Source organism: Protopterus annectens, chromosome 3.part1 (assembly GCF_019279795.1).
Source record: "Protopterus annectens isolate FY-2018-M chromosome 3.part1, PAN1.0, whole genome shotgun sequence".
In the NCBI taxonomy this organism is placed as follows: domain Eukaryota; kingdom Metazoa; phylum Chordata; order Ceratodontiformes; family Protopteridae; genus Protopterus; species Protopterus annectens.
The window spans coordinates 608,998,131-609,010,454 of NC_056732.1; the positions used below are offsets into that span (position 1 = coordinate 608,998,131).

At 36.8% G+C, this 12,324-nt stretch overlaps 1 protein-coding gene across 2 annotated transcripts in view; it reads right to left on the bottom strand.

Moving 5' to 3' along the window:
• Positions 1-12,324, bottom strand: part of ATP9B (ATPase phospholipid transporting 9B (putative)) — a 4,837,291-nt gene that overhangs the window by 3,720,344 nt on the left and 1,104,623 nt on the right. For both annotated transcript variants that reach the window (XM_044066988.1, XM_044066990.1), the window contains exon 7: positions 11,496-11,547. In XM_044066988.1, coding sequence (XP_043922923.1) covers positions 11,496-11,547 — 52 coding nt within the window. The remainder of the gene's footprint in view (positions 1-11,495; positions 11,548-12,324) is intronic.

Genomic DNA, 12,324 nt, shown 5'->3' on the forward strand with positions numbered 1-12,324 from the left:
AAAGTAAGCCCTCGTGATAGCAATTTACATATACAGCTGTCAAACTCCATCAGAATAATTGTACACTTTAAAGTCATTCATTCTGTTAGTATAGATGTTGAGACATCTAGATGGTTCAGTTACAGTCATTTGTATCCTCTCCATTGGCCCCTGTAGTAATTGTTCCTCCCCCTGGAGAAGGTTCCTCGTGTGTGGGGTTGGTTCGATGGCCCCTAACCTCTCGATTGATTCTGATATTGGGCTGTCTGTTGGCGTTGTTGTAACCGTTCCGACCTCCTCAGAGGGGGAAATGCACTTCCTTCTAAAAAATCATTTGAATCTGTTTCGACATCTTCCATACTTGTATTAGAATTTACATGGATCTCATTCCTGTTATCAATATTTGTTGTTTTAAAATCCCACTGTTGCGAAATTGGGGTTGGGGGGGGGGGGTAAGCCATACCTTTAGCATAAGCATTCACATCTCTGTCCAGTTTTTTAAGTTTCTTCTCTTTAATAGATTTTATTTTTTCATCTATTGATTTAAAAATGCATTGGTAATCAAAGTCATTAGTAGTAAAAGCGGAGTCATTTTTTTACTGCTGCATCTAATGCATTTGCTTTCCTTGATAAAATTTCTATTGTTTTCTTGTTGTCATTAATAACCAAATTCATATAATCCACCCCAAAGTTATCAAAAAGTTTAATGAGATCTAAATGAAGTGGTGAATTTGTTACCAGGCCAGTTGGAAAACGCCAAATGCGTAAGCCTTTAGGAACTATATTTTTCTTTAGGCATTCAGAAAAGTAGTTGTTATCCATTTGTAACTTTTTGATTTTTAATAAAACATGGTCTAATTCAGTCAATTTTTCTTGATAGGACTTAGAAATACCTGGATTAAGGTTTGTTGTTTGTTCAAACCCACTGTTACTATTTAACCATGAAGAAAGGTCTTCATTCCTTGGTAAAAAGGTATCAGAAAGTCTGTTTGGTTGTTCTCTAATGTAAGAATCTGTTCCACTCGCTTCAGTTATTGATGCTGTTGAAACCCTGGTATTCTGTTCCCCATTATTATTCGATCCATTAATGTCTATGAAAGGGTTAGAATGAAGAGAAAGGTTGTAACATTGAGACAAGCTTTGCTGTTCTAATCGATCAAGCCTGTCCGTTAACTTCTGAATAAGTGAGGTTAAGTTCCCAAACATATTCTCCTGTGTAGTTTCAGTCTCCGCCTCAGCCAGATCCATGTAGCTCAAAAACACGCCAAGACAATGAGAGCCCTGATAAACCAATGAACGAAAAACGAACAACCCGAACTGGCTGAAGTAAATTTATTGTGTCCAAATTCAAGATATAAATGGTAATGCCGAAAATAAAAAGACTAACAAAATGCAAAAAACAATCAAGGTAAGCGCTTTCGTTTGGCTGTGCCAAACTTTTCCAAGTATTGTCATTTCCTTCTGGTAAAATAGTATGGTTACAATGATGCAATACATATTGCTTCCATTAAAACCTTTAAAGAAATACAATGCATTTTAACATATATTCGATTCATAACCTACAAAATTCCCCTAAAAAATGCCCAACCTTTTAAAATTGAAAAGCGGACAATTCATGATAAACAAATGCAAAACTTAATCAAAGCAGAACACAAAACCCTAACGTACTCGAAACACAATCATCTATGTGTTTTAGTAACTGAAACATGTTACAAACACTTATATTCTTATCTTTCTAATTTATACAAGTAACCTTATATATACATACATATATATATATATATATATATATATATATATATATATATATATATATATATGCAAAAAGTTCATCTGGTTGATGTTAAATCACGGACTATCCAAACAATAAATAATCAAATAGTATGCACAAATTAAAGTGCAACGTGCATTCTCAGCTATGTAAAATCACAAACACTACATTAAATCAATATCCTATGCAATTCGACTAAAAAACAACCTATACCACACAAGTTGGGGATGGATTGGGTGAATTCATATTTATTGAAAAAAGGATCAACTCAAGAAAATATTAATTTATATGATCAACTTTTTGACATAATTTTAAATGACAATTTCATACTATTTAATAATAATTTATATTTACAAAAAGAAGGTGTAGCTATGGGATCTCCTTGCGGAGGCCTCTATGCTAATATAGTAATGTGTGTGTGGGAGGAAAATATATCTTTGATTCACCATTTTTTAGCTTGTGTAAAATTTATTTTTGGTTTTTAGACAATATATTTATTTTGTGGAGTGAGGAGGAAAAAAGGATAGATGAACTTTTAAATTACATTAATAAGACTACCTCATTTTTAAGGTTTACAGCAGTTAAAAATAAAAACAGTATAGCTTACTTGGATGTACTTCTACAAAAAGATTATAACAACCAAAGATACACATATAAAATATTTCGAAAAGAAACCTACAGTAACAGTTTCTTACATTACACTTTGATAGTTGTCATCCCTAGACACAAAAGAAAGCCGTTCTTAAAGGTCAGTTTGTTCGAGCAGCAAGAATGGTCAGTAGTAGGGATGACTTCATATCTCAATGTCTTTTTCTAAGTGAGATGTTCAAATGTAGAGGCTACCCTGTGCAATTGATAGATAATGTCATGAATGAAGTAATATTAAAACACGACAACTGTTACTTTAAGCCATTAATAAATCACATATCAACTGTTGAAACTGATTTAACATCAAGAAGTGTGGGTTCAGATGAACCACACACTTTGAATGCATGTGAAACACATTTGAACACTACTTGCTTTGATAATTTTTTAAATAATATTATGAATGATAAAGAGAATGTTACTGTAAAAGTTTTACTAAGAGTTTTATCACTACTTTCAAAACCGACAGTCACCTTATTCACGAGATTCTTATGAAAAATAGGAAATTGTTAACTGCCGATTTGTCACTACATCATAGGTTCATAGGTTCATAGGTTTATACTAGGCTATCTGCCCTAAGGCATTTATAAGCCTAGCCCAAATTTTTGTGGCTTACGCCACCCCTTATATGAAAAAATACTGTGCCCATTAGTTTGTTGTGCCTCTGTCCAGCAGTGACACAGAGATGATTCCCGGGTAAACCTACGATCTCCCATCCACAGGTCTAGATTTCTCTTGAACAGAGTCAGCGAGGTGCTCTGCCTCACATGGACCGGGATTTTATTCCACAGCATAGGGAGTCTCTGAGTGATAAATCTATCCCTCCAGCACGCCCTATTTATATCCGTGCTAAGGTTTAAGTCGCTTGCTCTAGTGGTTTTGGTGGATTTGGATTTTTTGAGGTGGAGCATGTCCATTAATTCCGGGTTGGACATGGCCTTGTATGTCAGGCACATGTCACCTCTGAGCAGACGGTATGCGACTGAATAGAGCTGGAGTTTCTTCAATCTGGCAGCATATGACAGATTTTGGAGTCCCTTTATCCTTTTGGTGAGGAACTTTTGGGGTCTCTCCAATTGCTGCAGATGTCGGGTGAGATACATCCCGAATGGGGCATTGTACTCGATCATTGGTCTGATAAGTGAAGAGTACAGGGGAACAATAACCTCACTAGATCTGGATGTGAATCCCTTCATGATCAGGTGGGCAATGTAGAAGGTCTTTCTAACCACTTTAGCAATGTGAGTGTCAAAAGAAAGGCCACTGTCAACCTGGGTCCCCAGGTCCCTGATAACCTCTTCTGTGCTTAGTGGATTGCCACCTATATGGTAGCTTGGGGTTACCTTGTTTTTCCCGAAGGGTATGACTATACATTTTTTGGCGTTTAACTTCAGGCCATGGCTCTGGCACCAGCTATCTGTTTCCGTGAGTCCCTTCTGAAGGATATCCATGTCTGATGCACTTTCCACTATGGCGCCCAGTTTGCAGTCGCCTGCAAACTTTGTCAGCCAAAGTCCTCCTATGTTGGCCTGTACTTCTGAGAAGTAGATGCCAAACAATAGGGGGCCAAGGAATGAGCCCTGTGGGACACCACTTGTGACCGGCTTGGAGTCTGACACAGCGCCAGCAACTCTAATCCTGTGGGTTCTGTCCTTAAGCCAGTTTGCAACCCATCTTGTGACATATGGGTTTACATTTAAGCTGGTAAGTTTTTCTACAATACCCGAGTGGGGTATTGTGTCGAAAGCCTTTGCAAGGTCAAGGTAGGCTGTATGGACTGCCTTTCCCTCATCAATGGCCTTGGTGACTGTTTCGAAGAAGTCGACCAAGTTCAAAAGGCATGATCTTCCCTTGACAAAGCCAAACTGGGTCGGGTCCAATGTCTGCAAGTCCCCTATATCTTTGTTTATGAGCTCCATTATGATCCTCTCCATAGCTTTGCAGACTAGACATGTTAAGCTTATGGGGCGGTAATTACCAGGGTCCGTAGAGGCGCCGCCTTTGTGGAGTGGGACAACAGTTGCCGTACGCCACTCCTTGGGCACGTATCCTGTGGTAAGGCTGAGATTAAACAGCTGCCTTATGTGCGGGTTTAATTCCTCATTTAGCTCGTGTAGCACACAGCCGGGGACACCATCCGGTCCCATTGATGCTGTGTTTTTAGCTTTAGAGGGCAGCTTTCACCTGCGCATTTGAGATGTCCAGGAGGCTACACTCGGCTGGGATAGTTATCTCTCCTTGGGGGTGAAGTTTGCACTGAACCTGTCTGCCAGTATGTTGGCAATGTCTGTGGGTTCAGTGAATTTGTATCATTTTGGACTAATTCTGAGCATATCTGGGAGTTTCCACCCAGGTTCCTAACATAGCTGAAAAAGGCCTTATGATTGTCCTTTGAATCCATGGCAATTTTTCTCTCAAAATTGGCCTTAGTTGATTTTATGAGTGCTCGTATTTTTTACTAATAATGATCAGGGTGACTTCCCTTTTATGGATTTTGTTCTATCATGTAATAGCTTTCTCCTCTTATTGTAAAGTTTGTTAATGGCTGGGGTCCACCAGACTGGACGTTTGCCCTTTGTGGAAAGAGTCTTGGTTTTATTTGGGATTGCCTGATCCATGCAGTCCTGGAGGTGTTCATAGAAGGCATTTGTAAGGGCTTCCGCAGCTTGGGTTGTGGTTTCCACTGGCTCAGGGGCCTTGAAGGATACCACACCAGTCTTGAGTAGTGTGAAGTTTGCTTTAGAGAAGTTCTTCACTATGGTCTTTTTGTTTGGGGTGGGGGCGGGATGTGGATTTCCAGTGAGATTAGTTTATGATCAGATCTCACCAATGAGGGATATACTTCCGGTGTGGAGCATTTTGTCCCCATGTTTGTGACAATGAGATCTAGTATATTTTCTCCTCTCGTGGGAACAGTGACTAGCTGTTCCATGGCATTTGAATTTATGAACTCCAGGAACCGTTGGGCTAGAAAGTTAGGGCTTGAGTAATGTTCCCAGTCTATATTCAGGTAGTTGAAGTCACCCAATATGATGGTGTTTGGAGATACATTTATACCCTCCAGTGTCTTCAGGAAGGCTGTGTGGGGTTCCTGAGTTTGAGAGGGTGGCCTGTAGCATGCTACAATTTGTAGAGCAGTTTTGCCTATGGTTAGTTGCACCTGGATGGTTTTCGAAGCTTCGTGCGTTGCCACCAACCTGGAGGTGTGGGTATCCTTTATGAATATGGATACACCCCTCTTTTGTGGTGTGGTCCGGGTTTTGGGGCGGAACGCATGATATGAGGTAAAACCTAATAGTGCCGGGTGCTCTCAGGAGCCTTGAACCAGGTTTCAGTTACAGCACAGACATCGATGTTCTCCATACTGAGAAGGGCCTCGAGTGCGTGCATTTTGAGATTTAGACTTCTGGCATTGAGCAGCATTACCCTCAGTTTCTTCCCATTTTTGTTTTCTAGGGTGGTAGGTTTAGAATTTGAGCCTTGCCTAAAAAAGGCACTATGGGGGTGGCAAGAGCCTTAGCCAATATCCGGAATCCCAGGGGTGACAGGTGCAAGCCGTCCCTTGCGAAGCAGCGTGGCTAGTCAAGCATGTCATCCCAGGCAGACAGACACTGGATCCCCTTTGAATGACACCAGACATTAAGCCAATTGTTAAAGCTGATCATCATTTCAATTACACCCCATCAATAGTATATAAAAAGGGAAGAAATTTAAAAAAGTGTTTAGAAAGTTCACAAACACACACTTAGACATGGGGAAATGTACAAATGCGGCAGGTGCAAATATTGTTATGTGTTGGAAAGTACGTCAGTAAAAATTAATGGAGTGGATATTAGAATAAAGGGGAAGTTTAATTGTAATAGTGAAAAAATTGTATATTATGCTCTATGTTCTACCTGTACAAATTTTTATGTAGGAAAAACTGAAAGGAAACTGAAAGATCGTATGGGTGAACATATTCGAGCCATACGGGATGGCATTGAAACAAACGCCTTAGCAAAACATGTTAATACATATACATCTCATTCTTTTAAATTTATTATTCTGGATATTTTAAAATTGGATACAAGGGGAGGAGCATGGCAATCGTTACTAGAAAAAATGGAATTGCAATGGCAAATTAGACTCAATGCCCATAATTGGCCAGGTTTAAATAGTGTCATTTCAATTAGTAGCATTTTAAGACTTAAAACTTTAGAAAGATAATTTATTTACTTCACTTATTCCATTTATTCCACGTTTGCACATAATTTATTCATCCTCCTTACTCATTTATAGTTAAATCTAATACCGTTTACATATATATTTTTCATACACATATATATTTAAAAAAATATTAGATAATATATTATATTTACATATTTATATATGTATTAATAATTTATAGTTACAAATTAATAATTAAATTTTCAACACTTTCATATTTTAAACATTACATGTACTTAAGATTTATTTATTTATTGATTCATCTACCCATGTATTCAATGTAGTATTTGTTTTAAATTTTACATAGCCACTATGCACGTTGCACTTTAATTTATGTATATTTTTTATTCATTCATTACTTATTTATTGTTTGAATAGTCGTTTTTTTTTTTAATATCAATGGATAAATTCCTTGCCACACACACAAATAAGGGCACTGATATATATTATATGATAAGAATATAAGTGTTGTAACATGCTATGGTTACAAGCACACACAGATGATATATATACAATTTTTCAATACGTTATGTTCTTGTGTTCCGCTACAATAACATTTTGCTTTTATTCATTATAATGTCCGAGTTTCCTTTTCTCAAGGTTGGTTTTTAGTCGAACTTCATAGAATATGCATTTAATGTAATGTTTGTGACTTTACATAGCTGAGAATGCACGTTGCACTTTAATTTGTGCATACCATTTGTTTATTTATTGTTCGGATAGTCCGTGATTCAACATTAACCAGATGAATTGTTTTGCATATATATATATATATATATATATATATATATATATATACACATATAAGGTTACTTGTATAAATTAGAAAGATAAGAATATAGGTGTTTGTAACATGTTTCAGTTACTAAAACACATAGATGATTGTGTTTTCCCATTAGGGTTTTGTGTTCCGCTTTGATTACATTTTGCATTTGTTTATCATGAATTGTCCGCTTTTCAATTTTAAATGGTTGGGCATTTTTTAGGGGAATTTTGTAGGTTATGAATCGAATATATGTTAAAATGCATTGTATTTCTTTAAAGGTTTTAACGGAAGCAATATGCATTGCATCATTGTAACCATACTATTTTACCAGCAGGAAATGACGATGCTTTGTTTGAAAAAGTTTGGTACAGCCAAACAAAAGCGCTTACCTTGATTGTTTTTTTGCATTTAGTTAGTCTTTTTATTTTGGGCATTACCATTTATATCTTGAATTTGGACACAATAAACTTACTTCAGCCAGTTCGGATTGTTCGTTTTTCGTTCATTGGTTTATCAGGGCTCTCACTGTCTCGGAGGAGTAGTAGTCAATTCAGGAAGTGTGGTCTTAGGTTCCGACGCCCTGGTCAGAGCAGACAATTTAGCTAGGCCTGGTGCTGTTAATAGCTTCTGTACCAGTTGATCCATATCCAAATCTGAAAGGCTAACAGATGACTTGGAAGAAAGCACCGACGGTGCCGAACGGAGAAGAGGGAGTCTTGGAGACCGGTTCCAAGCCAGAGTCCCGGCCCCTGAAAACAACAGACTGTCTGCTCTGAAGGCTGTGGAGCCGAAGTCACAGTATATTTAACTTTTTTTGATTTTTTTTTGTCTTGGACTCCGAGGAAGATTTTGAAGATTTTGATGATTTGCTGGCTCCATCCTGGTCAAAGTTCTACAAAGGGGTGCTTAAGGATACTCCGATCAATGAGCTTTCTCTTCTTCTCAGCCAGAACCCTTGTAGAAAAGGAGTGGCAGATACTGCAGGACTCCTGAAGGTGCACCTCACCCAAACAATAATGAACTGAACATGTGCATCTGTCACAGACATTTTTGTCCGCATTCTGGACATTTTTTAAAACCAGACTAATGTTTCTCCTTATCCCCAGTTTCCTAATTAGAAAAATAACAACTATGAAGAACTATCAACAACTTTAACAAACAAGTGCCCAAAGGGGCCACTCTAGATATAATACAATAGAGAATGTTAATATATACTCCTAACTAGCCTAAACCACTATAGGCCAGGGACAAGAAGCAAAAAGTCACAAATAACTTGGCAAAGCTATAAAAGGGAAAGGGGAACACTTCTAAACAGTCTAACTATATCTAAGAATATATATATATATATATATATATATATATATATATATATCTATGAGAAAAAAAATGAAGAAAATTTGCGAATATGCAGAATATCCCACAAAAAGTCTCGAGCAATGCTGGAAACCAAAGAGATCAGTGCCGCGGCAAACTAGATCGGAGGTCATTCCAGCAATGCATCATGGGATAAGGGGCTTGGTCTCGAGCTACTGGTAATCTTTGAGCTTTGCTAATCAGCTGTGTCAGAGCCAAGGATCGGCTCCGAACCCATCAGTGAAGAATGAACAGCGAGATTCTGCTGAGAGGGGTGACTGCAATTAGAGGTACAAAAAATAGGCAAGATGGGACATGAATTTACTGGAGAAAACTGGCAAAGGAACCAAGGTATTGGGTGCAAATAACTGGAGAGGGAAAGGTAGCAGAATGGGAAGAGGCCAAGAATACATTTGAACGGCAGGCTAGAGACTGCCTTCGCTATCATGGATTGATGTCAGAGTATAAAGAGAAAGGGATAGAGGAATCCTAAGTGAAAGACCAGTGTTGGCAGAGTTTTTACTCAAACCTAGAACAGATACTGCTGTTAAAAAGGGATACTTAGTAGGGTATAAAATATACTGCATGATGACTATGGAATCAATAAGAGGAGGTTAGAAAAAAACTAGAACGAGAAAATGTATAAACAGTTCACAAAGACATACTAGGATGATTTATGTATAGCTCCCAAATATGTAACAAAGTCTAGAAGATTTAGGATTTTTGCTTGGAAGTGTCTGCATAGGTATTTTTATACCCAGAGCAGACTCCAAAGAATTTTTTCTTAGGTAGACAACAAATGTTGGACGAGTGACAGAGAAGAAAGAGATAACTGGAAACATAATTTTGGGAGTATAATGAGTTGGCAGGCTTTAAAAATTCCCTACAGACTACTCTGTCAGAAACATTGGGTAAGCAAATTGGTGTAACTAAAGACATTTTTTTTTTATTTTTGGGATAAGGGATCTGAAGTCCCTAGACAGTAAAGCCTTGCTAAATTTAATTCTGGTGGCTGCCAAAAAAGCAATCCTAAAAATGGAAATCAAAATCTAAACCAACCACATTTAAAGTAGTGAATATAGTAAAACAGATCAAAGAACTGGAAGTGACATGTTTGGAAAAGGGCAGGCGTAAATGTTACACAGGAAAAATGGGAATTGCGGGGACAATACATGTAGAATAATGTTTTGGAAGAGGAATGAGGTTTAAAGGAAGGCAGGAATTAAGTGAGCTATGTAATGATGGCTTGACAATTGCTGCACATAAGATTATATGTGATGGATAATGTTAGTAAGTGTGAACATGTCAATATGGTTTATTTTCATTTATATAAATGTATGCTTGAGTATATCATAAGTGATAATTCAATAAAGATTATTAAAGAAAAAAATTATGTGACAATACAGGACGGGAGCAATAGCTAACACTTCCTTTCAGGGAATGAAGTGTACAATCCTTTTTTTACATTTGGTAGACACATTTGAAAAACATATCTTTGATGCAGATTTGGATTAGTATATTTCCTTATAGTGGCAACTATTTTCAAAGCAAAACAAATGTTGCATAGAAAACACACTTTAAAAGATCATTACAATAAAAAGAGTTGAAGTTGGTTTAATGCTGTGTTCTTTTTCCACTCCTCTATCTAGTTTTCATAAACAGTACAAAACAGCACTGAGCAATTATGTTACAAGCAAAAGATAGTGCCAGCACAGCCTGCCACTAACTCTCTTTTAAAACTACCAAAATGCAAACTAAAATGAACCATTTATTTTACAATACTGAAGACTGCAGTCTTTGATAATTTACACTCCCACAGCACCAGTAACAATTATGCAATGTGTACTGGTGCTGAGTGCGCAGAATTAACAATGGCAACCTTACGTGACAGCATACATTTAAGTGCTTTGAAAACATTTTATAAAAAAATACCACAAGAAAGAAAGAATAGGATACAAAAGGTTGCCACCAACATAACTTGCTTAGACGTTATGTCAAAAAAGAAAATAAAAGATGCTCAGCATTCCATTTAGCAACACATGAATTTTACTGCTGAACACAGACTACGCTGCGTTTGTTTGCGGAGCACTGCTTCCAGTGCCAGTGTGAGTAATACAGAAGAAAATATAAACAAATACTTAAATTTTTAGTCTTAAAAACAGGTAGTGTTAATGATATCAAAAATTTTTTTCACAATCAGTGAGATTCAATAACATCATAAAAATAGGATATTAGCCTACAAAATAATTTGTTTTCCAATTATTCAGACAATTTGTATGGAAATCAATGCCACTATGTCATGCCTTCACTGTTAGGTCAGCTGCTAAAAGGAACCATTTTAAAAAACTCAAAATTAAAACAACTAGGACAGGGAAAACTAGGATAGCTAAAAGACAATACTACTAGTAGTAGAAAAAAATCAAGAAAATGTAATAGTCTAGCAGCTACACAAATGAAATTAATTGGCAACAAGTTAGCGTGCATTTGCATCACCAGAAGCTGCTATTCTCCTTTAACTGTAATGGCAAATTTTCTCTCTCATTCAAATCTGAGTTTTAAAACCCTTGAGCAATTAAATGTAGGAAAAGGTGATATCCAAGTACTGCTTCCTTCCATAATTGAAACTGCATTTTTTAATTGTAGGCTAGCAAGTATAAATTTTAATCTAAAAACAGAGACATATAATAGCCCATTTCAACGGCTCACTAACTGGAGCTGTGCACATCTTAGCCCTAGGCAGGGAACACTCTAATACTGGCTCATTTAAAAACTTACCATTTTTCTCAGAGGTTCGGAGAAAGATCATGTCAGCTGGGATTCGCTGATTCTTTACAGAAAGAAAGAAAACTCAATGAGATGATGTCCAGTAAAAAAAGCCACAAACAAGGGTCATGCTTGGATTGAAACTCAATTAAGAAAGGATTTATAAATGTATTTTACATTCTGTATTTGCAATTCAAAAAGATCAATATCATGGAAAATGAATACAATAAACAGCAGTTAAGCTGTCAGTTTCTCATCATCTTGTGCTCTTAAAAATAACAATGCAAGAGGGAACAGTAGACGTCCCACAGTTATGCATCACTTCTGAACTGTTCAAAGTGTAAAACATGCCTGTGAATAGTTAGCAGTGAATAAAGCATTAATATAAACATTTTACAGTCATAATCACTGACAAAGGGTCTCACAAGAACATCTTTCTTGTAAATAACCCCATATGTATACCCTTAATGCTAAAGAGAAAAGTATTTCACAAAAGCAATTTTTGTAAAGTTACCAGGGAAGTTTCAACATATTCACGTATGTTCAATCAAGTAACAAATGACAACCCCAACTGCCTCTGTGACTTTCTAGATGTAAGCATTGTATGAGTAAACTTTGTAATTTGCCTTAACATAATACATTTTCATTCCGTTTATTATATATATTGCTTATTATACTTTACTTACAATGTATATTTTTATCATTTCTGTTCAGAGTTGCAATAAATACTAAACAATAACTTTACTTGAAACTCTGCCAGGTTTCACTCTTCTTCTTTGTAGACTGAGACAGGGCTACTGTTTACTTTTTTTGTTTGTTTTACTCAGCCTGATACACATCT